This window comes from Gorilla gorilla, chromosome 5, assembly GCF_029281585.2.
Source record: "Gorilla gorilla gorilla isolate KB3781 chromosome 5, NHGRI_mGorGor1-v2.1_pri, whole genome shotgun sequence".
Classification (NCBI taxonomy): Eukaryota; Metazoa; Chordata; class Mammalia; order Primates; family Hominidae; genus Gorilla; species Gorilla gorilla.
In genome coordinates this window covers 27,527,787-27,548,968 of record NC_073229.2, presented here as the reverse complement: position 1 = coordinate 27,548,968, position 21,182 = coordinate 27,527,787, and the positions used below count along the sequence as shown (strand labels likewise).

General features: G+C 37.8%; 1 protein-coding gene across 1 annotated transcript in view; it reads left to right on the top strand.

The window, feature by feature from the left end:
• LOC134758704 (orofacial cleft 1 candidate gene 1 protein) overlaps positions 1-20,874 on the top strand; it is a 107,834-nt gene extending 86,960 nt beyond the window's left edge. The window contains exons 7-10 of the mRNA XM_063707319.1: positions 7,466-7,552; positions 12,631-12,699; positions 15,584-15,750; positions 19,007-20,874. Of these exons, the coding sequence (XP_063563389.1) occupies positions 7,466-7,552; positions 12,631-12,699; positions 15,584-15,750; positions 19,007-19,126 (443 nt within the window). The 3' untranslated portion in view covers positions 19,127-20,874. The remainder of the gene's footprint in view (positions 1-7,465; positions 7,553-12,630; positions 12,700-15,583; positions 15,751-19,006) is intronic.
• Positions 20,875-21,182: the final 308 nt, after the last annotated feature.

The following is a 21,182-nucleotide window of genomic DNA, read 5'->3' as shown; positions in this document are numbered from 1 at the left end:
CTCAGCCTCCCAAAGTGAATAGTTGCAATTTTAGTATAAGAAAAATTTTGCTAGAAAAATTTCTCATGATCTTAGTGTTTTATGCTTTCGGCATATGTTTTCTATGCTTAGTATTTTATGCTTTTAGCATAATTTAGATTAGTCTTTAATCTCCAAATAATTTCATTTAGAATTTCTTTTGGACACATTGTGTTTGCTGTCAAAAACAATTTAATAGGAAATAAGCTTTCTTGGACCTTCAGCAAGTTGCTTTAAAAATTTAAATCAAGTTAAAAAAATTAACAAGAAAATAAGCTTTCCTTAGCTTTTATCAGAATAATTGACCAAAAACCCAATATAAAAAGAAAAAAAAATGGGAAGTCCTGAATCCTTTGCTTCACGAGATAGATTTTGTCTATAAGTTACAAGATTTTTTAGAAAAAAGATTATTTTGTTTAAACTAAACCCAATAATCCATTATATTGATTGTTTCGTATTGAAGTATGTTTCAGTGTGATGAAAGACACTATTACCGGAATGAGCCTTTAAATACAATACATATGTATAAGTAATCTTAGATCCATGAAGGACATGAATTGTTAAATGAATGAAGGCAAAATTGGAAAGATTGGAGGGGTGATTGATGTCTAAGATCAGGTACTTCATAATTTGAAAGGCAACTTTCCAAACTCTACACATTAACTTATTTACATGTAAGGTAATGTTGTCAAGCTTCAAACTAGCAGGAAAGAAACCCTACTTTGATATGACTTTTGGGGAACTTTTAAATATGAGAAAAAACAATGTACTTATACTTAACCTTTGAATTACCGCAATTACTTATGTACTGGAAGCATCTTCCTGTTTAGAAGTTAGGGACACGCTTCAGCGCCTTGAGGATTCTAGGTCCAGTGAGCACACGATGCATGAATGCCTTGGAGTACTGTGGGATAAAGCCTGGCAGCGGTTAGCCACCCCACAGCACTCCAGTGGCTTGCAAGTCAAAGTGCCTCATAATTTACTGTGAGGGAGGGCCTTAAGGGAAGAAAGAATATGGCTCAATTAATTAGAACTTGTTAGCAAACTTCAGCTGTTATCCAATTTAGATTTTCAAATCACCGATATATCAAATACCCACAAGATTTGGGAAGGAAGGAAGAACAAGCAGTTGAGAAAGCTAATTTGTCCAACATGGTACCAGTTCTTGAATATTCTGTTAGCAGCTGACCAATTTTCACATATTAGCCTTTCTATAAAGAAGAAGAAGACGGCCAGACACAGTGGCGCATGTCTGTAATCCCAGCACCTTGGGAGGCTGAGGTGAGAGGATCACTTGAGTCCAGGAGTTTGAGACAAGCCTGGGCAACATGGCAAGATTTCTCCCTCTACAAAGAATAAAAAAGTTAGCTGGGCATGTTGGTGCATGACTGTGGTCCCAGCTACTTAGGTGGCTGAGGCGAGGGGATTGCTTAAGCCCAGGAGTTTGAGGCTCAAGGCTGCAGTGAGCTATGATGGTGGCACTGCATTCAAACCTGGGTGACAGAATGCGACTCTGTCTCAAAAATTAAAAAGAAAGAAAAATTAAAAAAAGAAAAATGGTATAAATTTTTTTTCTATCTCTGACTTTCTGTTTTTAATTATGTTGTTACTCGTATGCCTTTCAGTTTGGGATTCTGAGTAAGATTAATCATCTTGATGACCATCTATAGATGCCTATGAAAGTCTAATATTAATTAATTAATTATTGAATGTTATCTGGAGCTTTATAAAAGGTTTTGATTTGTTATCATTATATCTTCAAAGTGGCTATGGTTGGTATTTAGAAAAGTTAATGATTCTTTATGATTATATGGTTGTTTACCAAGATGTTATTCTTATTTGAATAACATCTTCTCTGTTCCCAAAGATTTTAAGTCAAATCTCTTGTTTTCATGGCATGAAATCATATTGCCGTCAAATAATGTGTATGCAACATAGAATTTTTTCAATAACTTTGGCACATATTTTCCTTATTTTTCCCCAGTTATGCTTTGGCCAAGATTTCTAGGAGAATGTTAGATAATCAGATTCATGATGGATATCCAAGTCACAGTTTGCATTTTTGTGACTGGTTTTTTATTTGTTTGTTTGGTTTGTGTTGTTGTGTTTGATATTTAGTACAGTGAAGACAGTTTAAGATAACTGTTTTTTTTGGTTGTTTTTTGGTTGTTGTTTTGATATTTAAGAGTTAGTTATCTTAAACTAAGTCTTCATTGTACTAATTTTTTTGAGACTGGATAAAGAAAATGTACATGTACACCATGGAATGCTGTGCAGCCACAAAAAGGAATGATGTCCTTTGCAGGGACAAGGATGAAACTGGAAGCCATCATTTTCAGCAAACTAACACAGAGACAGATAACCAAACACTGCATGTTCTCACTCATAAGTGGGAGTTTAACAATGAGAACATATGGACAGAGGGAGGGGAACATCACACACCAGGGCCTGTCGAGGGCGGGGTGAGGGGAGGGAGAACATCAGGAGAAATAGCTAATGCATGTGGGGCTTAAAACCTAGGTGATTGATAAGTGCAGGAAACCAAATGACACTCACATCTCTATGTAACAAACCTGCATGTTCTGGACATGTATCCTGGAACTTAAAGTTAAAACAAAAACAAAAAAGAAAGCTATTTTTTTGGTTGTTTTTTGTTGTCATTACTTTGTTTTGATATTTAGTACAATGAGGCCTTAGTTTAGGATAACTATTTTTTATCATTAAGAAATATTCTTGTATTTTTAGTTGCCTTTTATTTACAAAATATTTGTAAATCAACTTTATAAAAATAGTATTTGGAATTTAGTATGGTGCAGCGTGTTTAGATTTGACATTGTCCCTATTCTTCTATATTCTAGTGTAGTCCCCTGATTTCTACTTATGTTTTTATATTTATGTAGACTTTCTGGCCCTATGGACCTTTAAGCTAGAGATACTTGTATTGGATTTTCAAAGTGGGGAAAATATGACGTTTTCCCAAAATTATTTATAAAGTTCATAGGAATCAAACTTAATTTTATTTTTCCAGGCTTCATGGCTTTAAAAAGAATACTATTCAGGAGAATGTCCTCTGTGGTAAAATTTTGGTGCATGGTTGTAATCATAAAATACAAATTGTTTAGTTGTTTAGTTTATAGTATATTACAGAAAACACAATTATCGGTGAGGAAAAGCTGAGCTGAAGCAGGTGGATTTACAGGAAAAGAACAAGAATGGGACCAAAAAACAAAAAAAAAACTCCTGAGAAACACACAAATGCATTAGGTTTTTCTTCCTCTCCAGCTAATGTAGCTGATTTGAAAGGAAGTGATTGCTTCGTTGAGTCAAGGCACTTCGATGATTGTTACTAACCTTCCTCTGGTGGGCAATTTCATTCTCACTCTTATAGCCCCCAAGGAACTGCATGGGTGCACACCAGAGGGTTTCCTGACCAAAGTTCATGTACAGTGTAATTTAAGTAAAAGCCCTGATTACGTTCTGTGCTGCTCTGAGTTAAATGATAGGAAAACCTGATACGTGTGGAAGGGCAGAAGGCAAGTGCGTGTGTTTTCCTCTCCTAGTTCAATAGAAGATAGCACGAGAAATGAATTAACTAATGCGATTCTAGACATTAAACAGCTAATACTGGGAAGTTGGAAGCAAAAATGGAGTATCAAGAGTATTGACAGGACCAATTTACTGATTGATTGGTTTATATATCACATCTGATTGCTTCAATGTAGAACCATACTTCAACATATATATGTGTATACACACACACATGGGATTGGCATATATTCATCTGAATATTACAAGGAGTTAAATATCAGCCATATTAAAATCTATCGTATTTGTATTGCTAAATGCCCTGCTTTGAATTTCTCAGTGGGTCTGTTAATTTTCCTGTGAGATGATTTTAGATATATCCAAAAGCATACTCTGAATGATTAGGACATTTTAGGAATTGATTCTATTAGCAATCTACCTTCTGGTAATATACACCATATCCTTAAGACTATCCTACTTTATTAAATCCTGATCCCACCCAATGAAAGGCAGCAAAAGGAGCTACTGTTATGATGGAGTCCATTGTTTCTAAATTTATAACAGGTTCCATATGTTTACTCTTCTAAATTCTACCTGCTGTGTTTAAATTATTGGTTTATTAATTCAAGGACTAGCAATAGAAAGAAACAATCATTTTAATATTTGAGAGTGTTTTTATTTGATTCATAGGCTGATTTATGTTATGCAAGCAATTAGAAGAATAGCTTATGAAAATAATAATAAATACATTATAGCTTTACTTTCTCAATTGTCTTGAAAGCATAGTGGCTTAATCCTAAGTGGCATCCTTGTTTGAAACAAAGGTAGAGGCAAGAGATGCAGCCCCCACCCCTTCCTGGGGTCTGACCGTCCTTACCTGGCACTATTTTTTCTCATCACTTTTCACTATCTAATAAACTATAAAATATACATATTTATTGTGCTTATTCTTCCACTCACAGAATGTAAGCTCTGTGAGGAGAGAGATTTTTGGGTATTTCATTTTACTGCTATAGTCCCATAATAAGCACTCAGTAAGTATTGGTTGAGTGAATGAATGAATATGAAATATCGGAAGGTGACACTGTACAACAGTGCACTAAGAATTTCAGCAAAAGCATTAGTTAACATTGATTTAGGGGCTAGTGAAGAAGTTTGGGTTCCCTTATTCGCTTTATTAAATTGTAGCTTTAGGAGGCCAAGAAAAGTTGAGGAACATCTACCAACAAATTGTGCTTCCCATGACTTTATGCCCTTGAGTCTTTTCTCCTTTGCCTAGATGTCAAAAATTTATTTCCCCTGTATTTCTGACTGGCTAATTCCTAATCACCTTTCCAAAAACTTATTTCCAGTAGCCATTCCTCCAAGAAGTCTTCTTTGACTCCCCCAATATGGGGTAGATGCTTCTCTGATATTCTCAACCAGAATTCCATTCTTTAAATCATACCGGATTGTATATGTTTAGCTTCTTTCCTCTCCCCTGCTCTGAAGGCAGGGGTCATAGTTTTCTTGTTGTTGTTGTTGTTGTTGTGTTGGTTTTTTAAATTCAGACAGTGCTCAGTTCCTAGAAGGCACTCAATTAAAAATAAAAGTGTGGGGGTAGGTGGTGATGATGGGGAGGAGAGATGGGATGGGGGAATAGAGAAAAAATAGGAATAAAAGGTGATGAAAGGTTAATTAATCAAGAAGGAACATCTAGCCAATGAAAGGATTAGGGTATTACAACAGGTTTCCAAGAGAAGTTTATTTAACTAAGGAATTCAGATCATACTATAAGCCAGGTAATATTCTAGGCACTGTGGGTGCTGCAGTGAGCTAAGAGAGAATGTCTTTGCATTCACAGAGGTTATATTTTAGTGGGGAAGACAGACAATAGTTGAGTATAAACTGTATTTGTAAAACGATGCTTAACAGAATGTAAAATTAATATAAAATGCATTTAAATTATAAAAATACATAAATTATTGATTTGTATTACAGTATAGAACTTGAGGATGTTTAAAGGACTTCAGAACTAAGAGTGTCAAAGCTGTCTCTTTGCTCAAGTGACCTCAGAATTCTTTCCTTGTAAAATGCTGTACATGGGATCCCAGAATGGGAAACGCAAAATGAATCCCTCCAGGAGTGGTATTTGTAACTTAATACGTGTACATCAACCCACATGAAACGCAGAAGGAACAATCTGTATAGACCTTAAAGGGCCCTGCTTCCAGTTGTGTGTGGAGGCATCAAACTCTGAAGGGAAATGGTGGTCTGGAAGGCTCCCAGGGTGCAGGCCTGATTCGTGTGCAGCTGGACAAGACCCCAACTTCTCCACTGACAACAGGGAAGCAAATGGTTTGAGAGCCTAAAAACTAAATACACTACTATAGACTTTTGGTTAAATATGACTTAACTTTTTTCACCCTCCAAGGTTTTGATTATCTTGCTAACATTTACTAGTCAGTTATAGAAGACAAATAATTTGAGTTTTGTATTGGATTGGAGAAGCTTCCAGACTATGGGTACCAGTAGTTGATTGACAATATAAGGACTATGCTACCATGCTTGTGCTAATATAGGTGAATTATTTTACCAGCATATGGAAGGGCATAGTTAGAGTATCACAGTGCTTTGTGGCAGAGAAAAAGAAAAAACAATTACAGTGAATGAGGAAGAATGGTGTTATTGCAGTACATAAGACTTTGATTACATACCGCCAAGATTCATATCAGCCTAGTAGTTGTTGACAAATAAAGTAACAAAAATGAAACTCATTTATTTTTTGCTTATTGAGACCTCAAGGTAAAGCAGATTTTCAGTTTTTGTACTTACTGCATTGATAGAACAGAGACTGCCACAAAAATGTGTCAGCCCAGAAATAGAAATTAAACCTAGGTTCACATCAAAATTTCATTTAGCCTTGGAAAAGGAGCTGCTGTTTGGATTACTTTTGATCCTAAAACAAATATACTAAAGAATATCACAGTATACCTGATATGTATTAACCCTTCCCTGCAAACAATACTTTCAAAGTTGTTTTCATTCTACAAGGCTTTATTTCTTTTGCAATGTTTGAGGCAACTTGAATTATCGTCAGAGTAGGGTTCATTTTGCTGAATGCAAATTACTAGCCACAGACATATACATTTCAGTCTGCAGGAAGTATGAAACTAGATTTGGAAAATTAATAGCAGACCTTTTCCTCTATTACAAAGTTATACCTCATGCTACAGTTTGGTCATGAAGATAAGGACAGAGTAAGTGGGAGACGTGATGTGAGAAATTTTGGTTACTGGTGTTGAGATTGTTGATGTGTGTGGGATAAATTTCTGGCTAAGTCATTTGTATCTTCCCTTCATGTCACTGAAGCTGACATAAGAAAGATCTATAAGCAAGCCTGTCTTTTTTCTTTTCCTTCCTTCCTACTTTTCTCCCTCCCTCTCTCCCTTTCTTTCTCTCTTTCTTTTCACCCAACTAGCAACATGTACATTCTGCTGTAGTTTTTCATAATTAAGATAGTAAAATTGCCTGTGGAATTCTGGGCGCAACAACATGATACTCTTAGTAAAATATAAGTAAGTAAATATAATCATCAGTGAGTTCTACACATCATTATAATCCAACTATTTCCATGTCATGAGTATATCCTAAAAATAGTTTGGCTTAAGTTTTTTATTATTATTCTAAAGTCTACATTTGATAATTTTCTCATTAACTTTTTAGCAACAGAAAGATAGCATGAACTTGTTTCTTGAATTACCTTTTCTGACCTTTTGCAAGATGATAATTACAAAAAAGGGAGGCCTGGAAGACTTGTAAAAAAATTAAGCTTATAAAAGAGCTAAAATGGTCCTTCTTTGCTGGTGTCGATTTCAAAATTAACATTTTGGTTCATGTGCTTCTAATAATCACTGACCCTTACCTCATGTACTTTCCACAGGAAATGAATACGGCAGAAATTACTTTGACCCACTGATGGATGAGGAAATAAACCCAAGGCAGTGTGCAACGGAGGTCAGCAGAGAAGGTGAGCTAGAATTAAGTATGTAATTTTTGTGTCAGAATATTCTTTTCCATTCATGAAAATGAGGTGACAAAGATCACACATGCAGTTCCATTTAGATTTTGCAGCTTACAATTTAAATGGTAAGTTTTAACCACTAACAACATGATGGGCAGCGAAGGTAATTTTTCATCAAGGACAGTGGGCTGGTCAGATGGAAGAAGCAGCGATGTGCTTTCATCTGATGCTACTGTGAGCAGTTTGATGCCATCATAAGGCCCATGTATGTGTCTGAGGAGCGTCATCACCTTCAAATGTATCTCTGCTTTTTGAATTTAAAATGAGCATTCTTCAACAAATTGCATCTAGCATGTGAGATTTCCATATCCTGTGATGACTGAATTTCTTTCCTTGAATTCATGGAACCACCACCTAACTTCTGAGAATTACGAAGGGGAAGTGACATGATAACAATTTCCTCTTCTATAATCTCGAATACTAGTTGCGGTTCTAAAGTAATAATTCAAAATTGCTCAAGTGCATAATATTATGCATATTTTATAGTTTACAAAATAGGGTTTTTATAAAGGTTATTGATGAGATATTGACAATGACAAATGTTACTTAGAATCAGCTGCAGTCCAGATCATATCCCACCAGTGGGTGCCAGACATTGAGTCTGCACCTTTTAATAAAAGACTAGGGTAAATTCTCACAAAAAGGACTCAAGCATAGTGCAAAGGTTATTTTATAAAGTAGCTCTCAATAACCTATTTTTAAAAGATGCAGAATCCACAGATATTATCAAAAGACCTATGTGCAAGATAAGACAAGGATTTAGTCTCAGAGTCAGTTTTCACTGGTAGCTCAAAAGCCAGGGTGGATGTGAGGCTGGAAAAGTTCAACCTTCTATTTACCCAAACACACTTGGAGGGTAAGAGACAATTCTAGTGATTTCTGGGGAGGGGTGTTGATTGAATTACCACTGAAGTCTTTTAAATTTCTTAGGAATCACAATATATAGTTATATTTGATGGAATGTTTAGAATGCAAAGACTCCCTAATTTGGGAAAGGTGACTTAATAAGTTGTGTTCAATGAATAAGGAATGGTTCTAACTACAGACAGGTAAGTTTTATGAAATATTGCTGGTCACCTTTTCCCCTTCCCTAGTCAGTTATTATTGTCAGACTCCCACAGCTAACATGGGGTCCCCTGTTTCAGAGCAGGAAGCTCTTTCTGTGTATTTACCAGCAGCCAGCTCTGTGCTGGTGTGTGCTGCGGGAGGTGGGGGCTGGCCCTCTTGCCAGCTGTGGCTTCCACCTTTCTACTGAGTCTCGTTTCTAATGAGCTCCTTCGTGATTGTTTTTTATTTCCTCCACTTCCTTCTAATTGTCTTCCCGCTTTTTCATGTCTTCTGCTTTCATTATTTCCCCTCATTTCTTCCTCAGTGTTTTTTCCCTCTTCTTTCTGAAGTTCCTTCTTAACTACAAGGTGCATTTTATATATATTGGAAACAGTTTTTAGATTTATTTTGAGACAGGATCTCACTCCCTTTACCCAGGTTGGAGTGCAGTGACATGATCACGGCTCCCTGCTGCCTCAACTTCCTGGGCTCGGGTGATTGTCCCACCTCAGCCTCCCGAGTAGCTGTGACTACAGATGTGCACCACTACACCCAGCTAATTTTTTGTTTATTATTATTTTTTTTTTAGTTGAGATGGAGTTTCACCATGTTGCCCAGGCTGGTCTCAAACTCCCGGGCTCAAGCAATCCACCTGTCTCGGCCTCTTAAAGTGCTGGGATTACAGGGGGTAAACCACCATACCTGGCCTTTAGATTTCTTTTTCTCTCAAAATAGGTAAGGATTTATGTATCTTCATTTCATCTATCCAGGCTCTTTGTTTCTCATGCTATGGCTTAGGAACTCATGGTTGAAAAACAGGCTTTCTCCATTCTCCTAGATTTTCTATAAGTTATATTTTGTTGCCCTGGAACCCTGTGTATTCACATGATATAAATGAGATGCAATGGGCCAAATGTGACTGGTAAAAGATCAGTCTCCTCTATATTTCTGCCACCTTCTAGGGTGTTTCCATGAACCAAAGGCCCATTCCTAATAGCTAAGCCCTACTCTGCTTATGGTATCAAGAAAAGAAAATATAATGGAAACTCTATGAGGGAAGGAATTCTATGCGTCTTATTCATTGGTTGCTGTATATTCAGCACTTAGTGTCTCACACATAATATGTATGTGATACATATTTGCCCAAAATCCAATGAATAATGTAGAGTCCTGCACTTTTATATTAACCCATAAACTTCATGTGACCAGATACTAGATCTGTCAAGATTAGTCTGATATTCATCATACAGTGAGCTCCATTTTCTAACATTCCATTATCAAAGATAACAAGTTCACATCAGATATTTGAAAATATTTTTGGGGAAAATAAGTAATTGCTCTCTGACAAGGGTGTTTTGTGATGTGCTAACTTTCCCTGGATCATATCTGACTCTCTATAAACTACTGTCATGATAGATTGGCTTTAAATTGTCCAGTTTCACCAGTGGAAATTAGTTTTTGTAAATCCACTTAAAGGGCCCTATTTCCAGAAATATTATAATATATATAAATATATAAAATATAATATATAAATATATATAATATATAACATACTTCTCTATTATATATTGTCACTTGTAATATATAAGTAATATATAATATAATAGTATAGTAGTATTATACTACATTTTTAAAAAGAGGACTTATTTGGCTGGGTATGGTAGCATACACCTGTAATCCCAGCACTCTGGGAGGCCGAGGCGGATGGATCACCCGAAGTCAAGAATTCAAGACCAGCCTGGACAACATGGTGAAACCCATCTCTACTAAAAATATAAAACTAGCTGGGCATGGTGGCATGCACTTGTAATCCCAGCTACTTGGGAGGCTGAGACAGGAGAATCACTTGAACCCAGGAGGCAGAGGTTGTAGTGAGCTGAGATTGCACCATTGCACTTCAGCCTGGGAAACAGAGTGAGACTCTGTCTCAAAAAAAAAAAGAAATGACATATTTGAGGTGGGATCAAGTATTCACAGTCACTTGAGGTTTCTTCTGATAATGGCTTCCACTGGTGAATTCCTTCAGTGTAAAAACACAGCTATTGACCAAAAGCCTTTTATTGGCCAGTTTTGAGATTCAGTCCCATTGTCCAAGTGGTGGCAAAACATGAAACATCTCAATCGTATGACAATATCTTTCAGAGTTGTAATAGGAGAACAGAAGAAACAAGAAGATGCGGGTGTGCAGAAAGAGAGCTCAGCTCTGCGCCCCCTGATAAGATGAGTCTTCAGCCTTGAGTCTGCAATTCATAATGTCCTATTTTTCTTTTTGCTTGTACTCACACCTGCACCGTTACTCCATTTAGGGGTCAACCAGTGCTAATTAGCAATCTTTCCACTTTCTCTGTGGCATGGGGTTAGAGGTTACGCAGACACGTAACATCAGAGCTGCTGGGAGGGTCCCAGAGAGGGGCAGTCTGAAGCAAGCTGCAGTTCACAGCATTTCGTGTGGCAGAATTTTGGGAACACCCCAAAAGTCTTGCTTGCACCCATCTATCTTCACTTTGGTTGAGGTGTTTTTGTTTGTTTGTTTGTTTACAGGCTGGAGTTGCAGTGGCATGATCTCAGCTCACTGCAACCTCCATCTCCCAAGCTCAAGTGATCCTCTCACCTCAGTCTCCTGAGTAGCTGGGACTACGGCACACGCTACCATGCCTGGCTAAATTTTGCATTTTTTGTAGAGACGGGGTCCTGCTGTGGTGTTCAGGCTGGTCTCAGACTTCTGGGCTCAAGCAATCTGCCTGCCTCAGCCTCCCAAAGTGCTGGTATTATGAGCCACTGCAGCTGGCCTGGTTGAACTCTGTTCTTATATTTATTTGTTTATAATCTGTACTTTACTTCCAAAACAATTTGAGGTAGCCTACAATAGAAACAGAAATGCACATAATTATAGAAAAGTTCAAGTAAAGATGAAGGGGGGATTTGAGAACACCTGCAAAAAACACAGGACAATATTGTTACCATAATTAAGCACTCATTTTTACATTGAGCTTCCTGGAAGTAATGGTATAAAAAGAAAGATCATAAGTAGGTTACTTCCTATGTTTAATAGAAATTATACTCTATTTTCAGTGTAAATACCCCACCACCACCATGATTTTTTTACACTAATTTTGGAAGGGTAATATGATGTTCATTTGTATATGGTAGAGAGTAGAAATCGCAAAATACTTTATTATTAATTACCATTAAATACCTTTTACTTAATATAGAATACAGATTTCAGTGCTACTATGTAGTAGGTGCGTAACATTTTATTATTTTCCAATTTTGCATATGACCTGATATAGGTAATAATAGCTTGTGGATTAGTCAGAGCTCTCCAAAGAGGGATAACCACCTGGATGACCTTTTTGACCCTCTTCCAGAATAATGTTTTAATAATGTGTGTGTGTGTGTGTGTGTGTGTGTGTGTGTGTATGCGTGTGTTTTGCAGGGGGTGACGACATGGCCTTAATGCTTTAAATTCACAAAAGAAGTTAGAATCCCTGTATTTCCTACTATATTGCAATAGCACATATAAAATAATCCAGAACCATCTAACTTTGTTGTTCCTTATACATAAATAGTAAAAAAATGATATATAGAGAGTAGCTAATGGAAAACACTCATTCATTTTGATCACTTGTGTATTCTATTGCATGTTTTAACAAACCAAAACGGGTTATTCTGAAATGATTCTTGAGTAATAGATGGCATAATTCATTGAACATGAGATCAGTTTTAATGGAGAAGTATCCTATTATGCATGCCTTGCAATATACATTTTAAAATCATTGTTCTAATGATATTTATTTATAAAAGGGTTTTCTTTTTCAGAACAAGGCAGCATATTGAGTAGAAATTGTGTCTATGAACCAGAATATAACTAAATAGCCATAACGATTAATAATTTCTTTTTGTAATTATATTTGCATATCTATAAATTAATTGATGAGAAAGTTGTCATGCACATGTTCTTTTAACACTCCCACAAGGTGACGATAGAATTTTCTATAATCGATTAACGAAGCTTTTTGATGAGAGCAGACAAGGAGAACCCCAAGGTAAGAGACCGATTATCTTCAGTCTTTTGTTTTAACATTAGTTGTAAATTGATTGAAATGGTTTCTTTGCAAATGCTCACCTATCTTTTCTAAATATAACCATTCACTGATAACCTACGTGAGCTTTTGATTGTTGTAGATATTTAAATGTAGCTGAAGTTTAGGGGAAAAGTAATTATGACCCAATTTCCTATAATTGCATACAATTTATAACCCTAAATATTGAAAATGATTTAAGATTTACTGTTGAAGGATCTTAAAATGGCATACAGCATACTTGGGTTCACTAATTTATGAGGCTATGTGCTACTCTTTTTAAAGACTGGTCTTAGCTTTTGAACAAATGCTTTGGGGTGGTAGAAGGCAAATAGTATATTGTTCTCAACCTTAGTATGGAAATTCATATTTGCAAATGTTAGGCTCTTTAAGTAAAAACTTATTTTATGTATTAAACTAAGAATTTAAAGGTAACATTTAAAAAACTCAATTCTAAATTCTTAGTTTAACACATATAAATTCATGCCAGAACCATATTATAGTTTTTACCAAAGAATTAAATATAAGTTGCTGTATATTTCATGGGGAATAATTCTATTATTATTATGTTTTTACTGTATGTGCTTAGTGCTTCTCAATCATTTTGTCTTCCTTATTATAATAACTCCTCAAAGCATATAATAGGAGAGGGCTGATCATGATAAAGTCTTCTAATAGTTATTATTTCTATTAAATTTATGCTTAGACTTCATCATTTACTAGCTGTGTGACCCTGGACCAATTAATTAACCTTTCTTTGTCATTTTTGCCAAATGAACATATAACACCTGTCATATGGAGTAGTTATGAGGACTAAATTATTATTACATGAGCAGATGTGACACCTAGAATAATAAAGATAGTAACAGTAATCCTGCTGGTGAAAATATTAATGCCAGTTAAACATTTGAGTCCTTCCTAGGTGCCTGGAACTGTCCTAAACAGTTCTAAATAATTCACTTGTTTAAACTTCATAACAACCTTTAAAGGTTAGTCCCCATTTTTATCCCCATGTACAGTATAATACCCTTCAAAATTTTATTCCTGCTTGGGTACACCTCCCCTTTACTTTTTTACTATCAGTTTGTGTGGTCAACCATTTATTACTTTTTGCCTTTATAAACAAAGCAAACTCAGTTTTCAAGCCACCTCATTCTGAGGGATCCCAAGTTCAAATGGTGTATTAGAATTATCCAGAGAAGTGGAATCCAGTTGGTTTGATAATATATAGAGAGGCATTTATTTTAAGAAATTGCTTCACTCCGTAGCTGGGATAGCAAGTCTGAAATCCTTCAGACAGGCTGGCAGGCTGGAGAATCAGGTAAGAGTTGATGTGAAATTCAGGCAGGAGTTGAAATTGCAGTCTCGCATCTGAATTCCACAGGCAGCAGTCTGGAAACTCAGGTAGGGGTTGATGTTGGAGTCTTGAGACTGAAATGCCTGGGGCAGGCCAGCAGGCTGGAAATGCAACCAGAGTGTCTATGCTGTGGCCTTGAGACTGAATTCCTTCTTCTTTGGAAAGCCTCAATCTATATGTTTAAGAACTTCGACTGATTGGATGAGGCCCACAAAGAATGTGAGGAGTAATCTGCTTTACTCAAACTCTACTGATTTAAATATTAATCACATCTAAATACACCTTCACAACAACATCTAGATTGGTGTTTGGGCAAACAGGTGGGCACCATAGCCTGGTCAAGCTGATGCTTAAAATTAAGCATCATAAATGGTTATGCTTAAGTCAGGCCTTTCTGTGTTTAGTCTAACTTCTGAGTCAGCAAACCTATTGAATACCTTTTAGTGCTACTGTTTCTTCTCCATTCTGATGGCTTTTTCAGCTTGGATCCTTTGAAACCACCCAAGTCACACCTTTACAGATAGCATCTAATAGATCTTTGGAAATCATTTATGGACTTACAAAAGTCTCATAGAATTTATAGAAGAGGCATTTTATGAACTATTTTATAGAAGAGGATGTAGCTGAGACTTAGAAAGTATAAAGTCTTATGCAAAGTAATATGGTGCATCAGGGAGCATAGAACAAGGCCAGTGGGCCTCTGGACACTAACTCAGTGCTTTCTCCAGCACGCCATCTCATTTCCTCCTGCAAAAGAAGCTCTCTTCTCATGATTCTTGTTAAAATTCTAGAATAGGAGACGTGGAAAATTTCGTATTATACCTTCCAGCATTTTTTACAGACTGGAAGAGGAAAGATCATTTTCTATTTACAGCATGCATCTGGCTAGATGAATAGATATCTTTTGTACATGATACTGTTTTCAGGTGATAGTGAAGTAAAGTACACATACCATTCATATAAATGCTGGCATTTCTATGCAAATAAACAAGGTAGCCCAAATAAAGTGCCTCTGTGTGCAGAGCTCAGGAAATGTTCTCAGAGATCCTAAGGTGGGAAAATGAACCAAAGAGCTCTGGCTTCTTCTAAGCCTATTTATCTCCTAAACCGGTTACAGCAACACAGTGAGTAAGTGGTAAGATGTTGGAGTAAACAACATGTAATAGTAACATACAGAAAAGCACAGTATCCACATTTCAAGATATATTTGGTAACTGGGAAAAAGGCTTAAATGTATAGCTGTACTTTGTTGAGTTTGTAAACATTATGGGATAAACAAAGGTGGTCGTGGTTGTTTTTTAATCTTCAAACTTCTGTGCTTTAGTTGTTTTCCAGCACATGAAATAGAAAATAATTTGCTAGTTGGTCGATTATGAAAAAACCAAACTTTACTGCATATAAGAAAATCAGTGATTAGCCTATTGTGTGTTTAGTCAACATTAAATTGACAAAAACAAGTGGAATTCCATGTGATTTTCTTGGGGTAAACAGATGAGAGTGGCCGGGAGGAGACTCTGAATTCTGAAGCACCTGGGAGTTCCAATAAGAGTCACGAAATCCACAAAGAAGCCAGCGAAGCCACCACTGCTCACCTTGAGGAGTTCCAAAGATCTCCTCAGAAAACTATAATTCTGCTTGGAAGTTCTCCATTAGAACAGGTCAGCATTAAGAGTATATTGAGAAATGTAAGATAATCTCTCTTTTTCAAATGACAAGTTGAAGCGTCAGGCCTACACATGGTCTACCGATTTTGCTTACCAGCACACTGTTCCTAGAACACACACTAGTTATGACTTCATTGAGCCATTTCCTTATTTTTTATACACATTGTAAAATGTGTAAGCAGAAGTTACGCTCCTTATTGATATCCTTACCCACCCTGGATATTGATAAGGAGCATAATTACTGCCTACACGTTTTACAAAGTGTATGAAATTTAGTTTGTACAATTTACTTTCATTATCTGGTTTTATTTTGTGTTAGAGAGCTTATTTCTAGCGTATTATGAATTACTGATAATAAAACCTGAAACCAGCATACATTTACTTGGAAAAACTAAGAAACTGCTTGGACTTGTTTGCAAAAGCACTGTATTACTACGTGAATATTCTAGCATTTCTAAAGTCACTATTTAAGGAACTTGGGCATTTTAACTGTTGTGACTCGTGCCACGCAAGAGTCTTTAGCCATTAGACTATCTTGACTTCAGAGACAATCTGATTTCTCCTCTGATTTCTGTATCTGTAGGTTCTATTTATGTGTAATGTGGCATTATGTGCTCTGACCCACCAGATAGAGAAGTGGTAAAAATACAAGAATCTTACATGTCTAGCTCCAGGCATGTATGTGTGTGTGTGTGTGTGTGTGTGTGTGTGTGTGTGTTGTTCTGTGAAAGGTAAGTAGATTCAGGCTAAAGAGGAAAAAATTCGTCAGATGAAAAAGACTATTATCAATGAGATCTTTTATAACAACAGGTCACAAGTGGAGATATCATTTGCAACTTCAGAAGAGACAGGAATAGCTTAGGTGGGGGGTGGGGGGATATCCTCTAATTTGGAGTATGGAAATTCCATAAAAGTGTTTCATATCTTCCTTTGTGCCAAATAGGTCTGAATATTGTAGACACATTAAGGTTGTGTCTATTTTGAGCTTTCTCAAGCAAGTGACCCAAATTAGCAAATACAGCCTTCCTTAACAGAGCCACTTAGATGGCTATGATAGTGGTTTGAATTGTGTTCTCCAAAAATGTGTACACCCTGGTATCTGGGAATGACCTAATTTGGAAATAGAGTCTTTGCAGGTATAATTAAGTTAAGGATCTCCAGATGAGATCATCCTGAATTTAGGATGGACCCTCAATCCGATGACTGGTGTCCTTTTAAGAGAGAGGAGAGAGCGATTTGACACTCAGACATGTGAAGGAGGCAGAAATTGATGCATCTACAAGCAAAGGACTGCTAAGGATCGCCACAGTTGCCAGCAGCTAGGCAGCTAGGAGAGAGGAATGAAATGAATTCTCCAGAGAGTCTAAGGAAGGCCCCACCCTGAAAACACTTTGACTTCAGACCTCTTGCCACCAGAACTCTGAGACAATAATTTCTGTTGTTTTCAACTGTCATGTTTGTGGTAGTTTCTTTGTGGCAGCAGTGGGCAATTAATACAGTTCCTGGGGTGGTTGATCTCACTGGCTAGGCTTTACTTCACTCATGTGTTAACCCTGCCACACATATTTATGAAGACAGGGCTCTCAAAGGACATGGAGGCGAAAAGGATGCATGGCTCTGCCTTTGCACATAACCCTTTTTAAAAACAATTGTGGCCAGGCACGGGGGCTCATGCTTGTAATCCTAGCACTTTGGGAGGTCGAGTCAGGCGGATCACGAGGTCAGGAGCTCAAGACCATCCTGACCAACATGGTGAAACCCTATCTTTACTAAAAATACAAAAATTAGCTGGGTGAGGTGGTGCTCACCTGTAGTCCCAGCTACTTGGGAGGCTGAGAGAGGAGAATTGCTCAAAGCCAGGAGGCAGTGGTTGCAGTGAGCCGAGATCACGCCACTGCCCTCCAGCCTGGTGACAGTGAGACTCTGTCTCATAACAAACAAGGCCGGGCACGGTGGCTCACGCCTGTAATCCCAGCACTTTGGGAGGCCAAGGCGGGTGGATCATGAGGTCAGGAGATCAAGACCATCTTGGCTAACACAGTGAAACCCCGTCTCTACTAAAAATACAAAAAAATTAGCTGGGTGTGGTGGCATGCACCTGTAGTCCCAGCTGCTGGGGAGGCTGAGGCAGGAGAATGGTGTGAACCTGTGAGGCAGAGCTTGCAGTGAGCTGAGATTGTGCCACTGCACTCCAACCTGGGTGACAGAGCAAGACTCTATCTCAAAAACAAAACAAAACAAACATACAAACAAACAAAACAATTGTTTTTCAGATGTGTATTGATATATTAACAGTTCATTTCCATTTATTTTTTTTTTTGCACCATATAGTGCCATTATATGTGTTTCAATTTGCATCATGTTTTCGATCATGAATACGTGGATTTCTTTGGAATATGTGGCTAATATTTTTTATTTTATTTTATTTTATTTTATTTTATTTTTGAGATGGAGTCTTGCTCTGTTCCCCAGGCTGGAGTGCAGTGGTGCCATCTCGGCTCACTGCAACCACCGCCTGCCAGGTTCAAACGATTCTCCTGTCTCAGCCTCCCGAGTAGCTGGGACCTCAGGTGTGTGCCACCACGCCTGGCTAATTTTTGTATTTTCAGTAGTGATGGGGTTTCACCATGCTGGCCAGGCTGGTCTTGAACTCCTGACCTCATGATTTGCCCACCTCAGCCTCCCAAAGTGCTGGGATTACAGGCATGAGTCACCGCACCTGTAGTTAATATTTTTAAATCCTCATTCTGTGCAAGATAAGTTGAGGTTAATATTTTTAAATTCTCATTCTGTACAAGATAAGGTGAATGCTCACCTGCTACACTGTTGTGAGGCTATCATTCAAAGGCCAGCACAGTGTCTAGGAGTTCAACACAAATAGAACTCAAGCCTGCATTTTTACCACTTGTTAGTATTAGGAGACAGTCCACACATTCGGGAGAATTCAGGTCTTCTGCAGATATGACCATGATTCCCTTTAAACACTGAAATTTGTGATCCTGTTTCTTCTCCTAATCAATATGTCTTAAATTATGTGAAATTCGACCTAAACTGACTGGCTGAATAATTGCAAGAGAAATCATGTGCTGACCTATGAACACAGATTCATATGACAGAGTCGTATGGGGGAAGGAGGCTGAGCTGGAGTCAGACCTCTGTTGGGGCCATGGCTTTGCCACTCACAGGGTGTCAGATCATAGGCAAGTTACTTAACTTCCTTGACCTCAGTTTCCTCCTCTGTAATTCACAGGAAATTAGATCTACCTCATTGCATTGTATGGAGGATGAGATGAGTCATCCATGGATACTCTTGCTCAAAGTAACTGCTGTAATCAGAAGCAGGAGGTACTATAGAGAGCAAAGATTCTAAAACCCATTCTCAGGTCAGTGCTCGCAATGTTCTTATGTTCACTGTGTCGGGAAGTTCCATGAACACACAAGGCAACATCATAAATAGGAAAAACCTTCAGATTTGGTGTTAGAACTCAGAGCTTTCATCCTTGATTCAGATATTTATGTGAACTTAAACCTCTTTGTAAAATAGCGCTAAATAATTTGAACCTCTTATGGGTGTGTGGGGATTGAGATGTGTCCAAGTGCGTGGCAGTTAACGTTTTATGTTTCTTGCTACTCATTTTCTATATTTGTTGAGACCATTACCTATTCTTACTTTTTATTGCTATTGTAATGGTGAACTGATAATTACATAAGGCAAGATGTTTAAATGGAGATGCGGGCCATCCCAGCTGGGGTGAGTGTTGTTGGCTGAGTCTCTTCTCCTAAACTACTTATCTATAACTATTGATTTATATGGTGACTGGAGTGATTGCTTCTCATCCTAACATATGGAGAACCTGGGATGATAGAAGAATTCAGATTGTAAAAAGAGATGGGGCCCTTGACTAAGGTTACCAGTGGGACTGAGCTGGGAATTGTCCAGTACAGTGGTTATTATTTGAACACTCGTTAGATTTAGAGATCCTGATAGTTGATGTACATCTTGGAGAAAATAAAAAGAGAAAAATCTCATATATACGTCTATTGCATAGCGAAAGGATGCTGTTAGTAAACTTTGTGAAATTTGAGTATCCAAGCACATCTACTGTGGGACCCCCATTTTTTTTCCCATAGACAGAGTAGAACATATAAAAATGAAGTTTGCCTTCTCACTTTGCAAAAGCATTGTGTGTGGTTGTGTATGTGCATGTCTGTGTATATGGTTGTGTGGGTGCATGGATGTCTATGCCTATATGGTTGTGTCTTTGTGTATGTGTGTGTGTGCATGAACGTGGCTGTGGTTGTGTGTGTTGGGGCAGAGAGTGTTGCAGAGCCCAGTGGGACTGGCTTCACTGAATTCCCAAGTATCCAGCATAGAACTGATGAGAAAATCACTCTGGAGTCGACCTTTAGTTAGCAGGGGTGACAGCAACGTCAGCAGTGATGTAATCATTCCTGAAGCTATAGGAAGCATCAGCCAGCACTAATATGTGAGCTAATGTAAGTCACCCACTGAGGACTCCAGAAGTACCTGGAGAAGAAGAACTTCTCTGCTGGCTGAGATCTCATGATAAAGGCAGACGTAAGAGCCCATGAAATCTGGCCTTAGGTAAGACGAATGTGATAGGTGAACATGATAGCCACAACACTACAGAAACTTAAAAAAGTCTGGTCACTTAATGTGACCACTTTTTATTGCACAGATATCAGTCTACATGGGATAGGCGGGTTCTGTAAGTATCCTGAAAAGGTGCTGTGGCTGATGCTTCCTGTCTAAGGCCATCAAGGCAGCAGGGTATCACCTGACATGGTTTGGGCCTGTATCCCCACCCAAATCTCATCTCAAATCGTAATCCCCACATGTCAAGGGAGGGACCTGGTGGGAGGTGACTGGATCATGGGGACGATTTCCCCCATGCTGTTCTTGTGACAGTGAGTGAGTTCTCACAAGATCTTGTGCTTTAAAGGAGTTTGGCAGTTCCCCTCAGCTCTTTCTCTCTCTCATGCTTTGACATCATAAAACACACCTTGTTCTCCTTCACCTTCCAACATGATTGTAAGTTTCCTGAGGCCTCCCCAGCCATGTGGAACTGTAAACCTATTAAACATTTTTTTCTTTGTAAATGACCCAGTCTCAAGTCTGTCTTTATAGCAGTGTGAAAATGGACTAATACAGTATCCCAGAACATGATGAGAGTAGAAGGAACAAAACCAAGAGTGAGGAGGATGAGAGGGGAAGTGGGGAGGTAACACTCTCAGAGTCAACTGACAGCATCCCACCTCAAGGGCCATCCAAATGATGAAATATCATTTTTATTCTCATCATAGGACCAATTGAGTTGCCTAAGTATAGAAAGCTACTTTAGAAATATTTGCGCTGACTTTTTATATCCCACTGACATTGGAAAGCTTGTAAGAAAGATTTTATG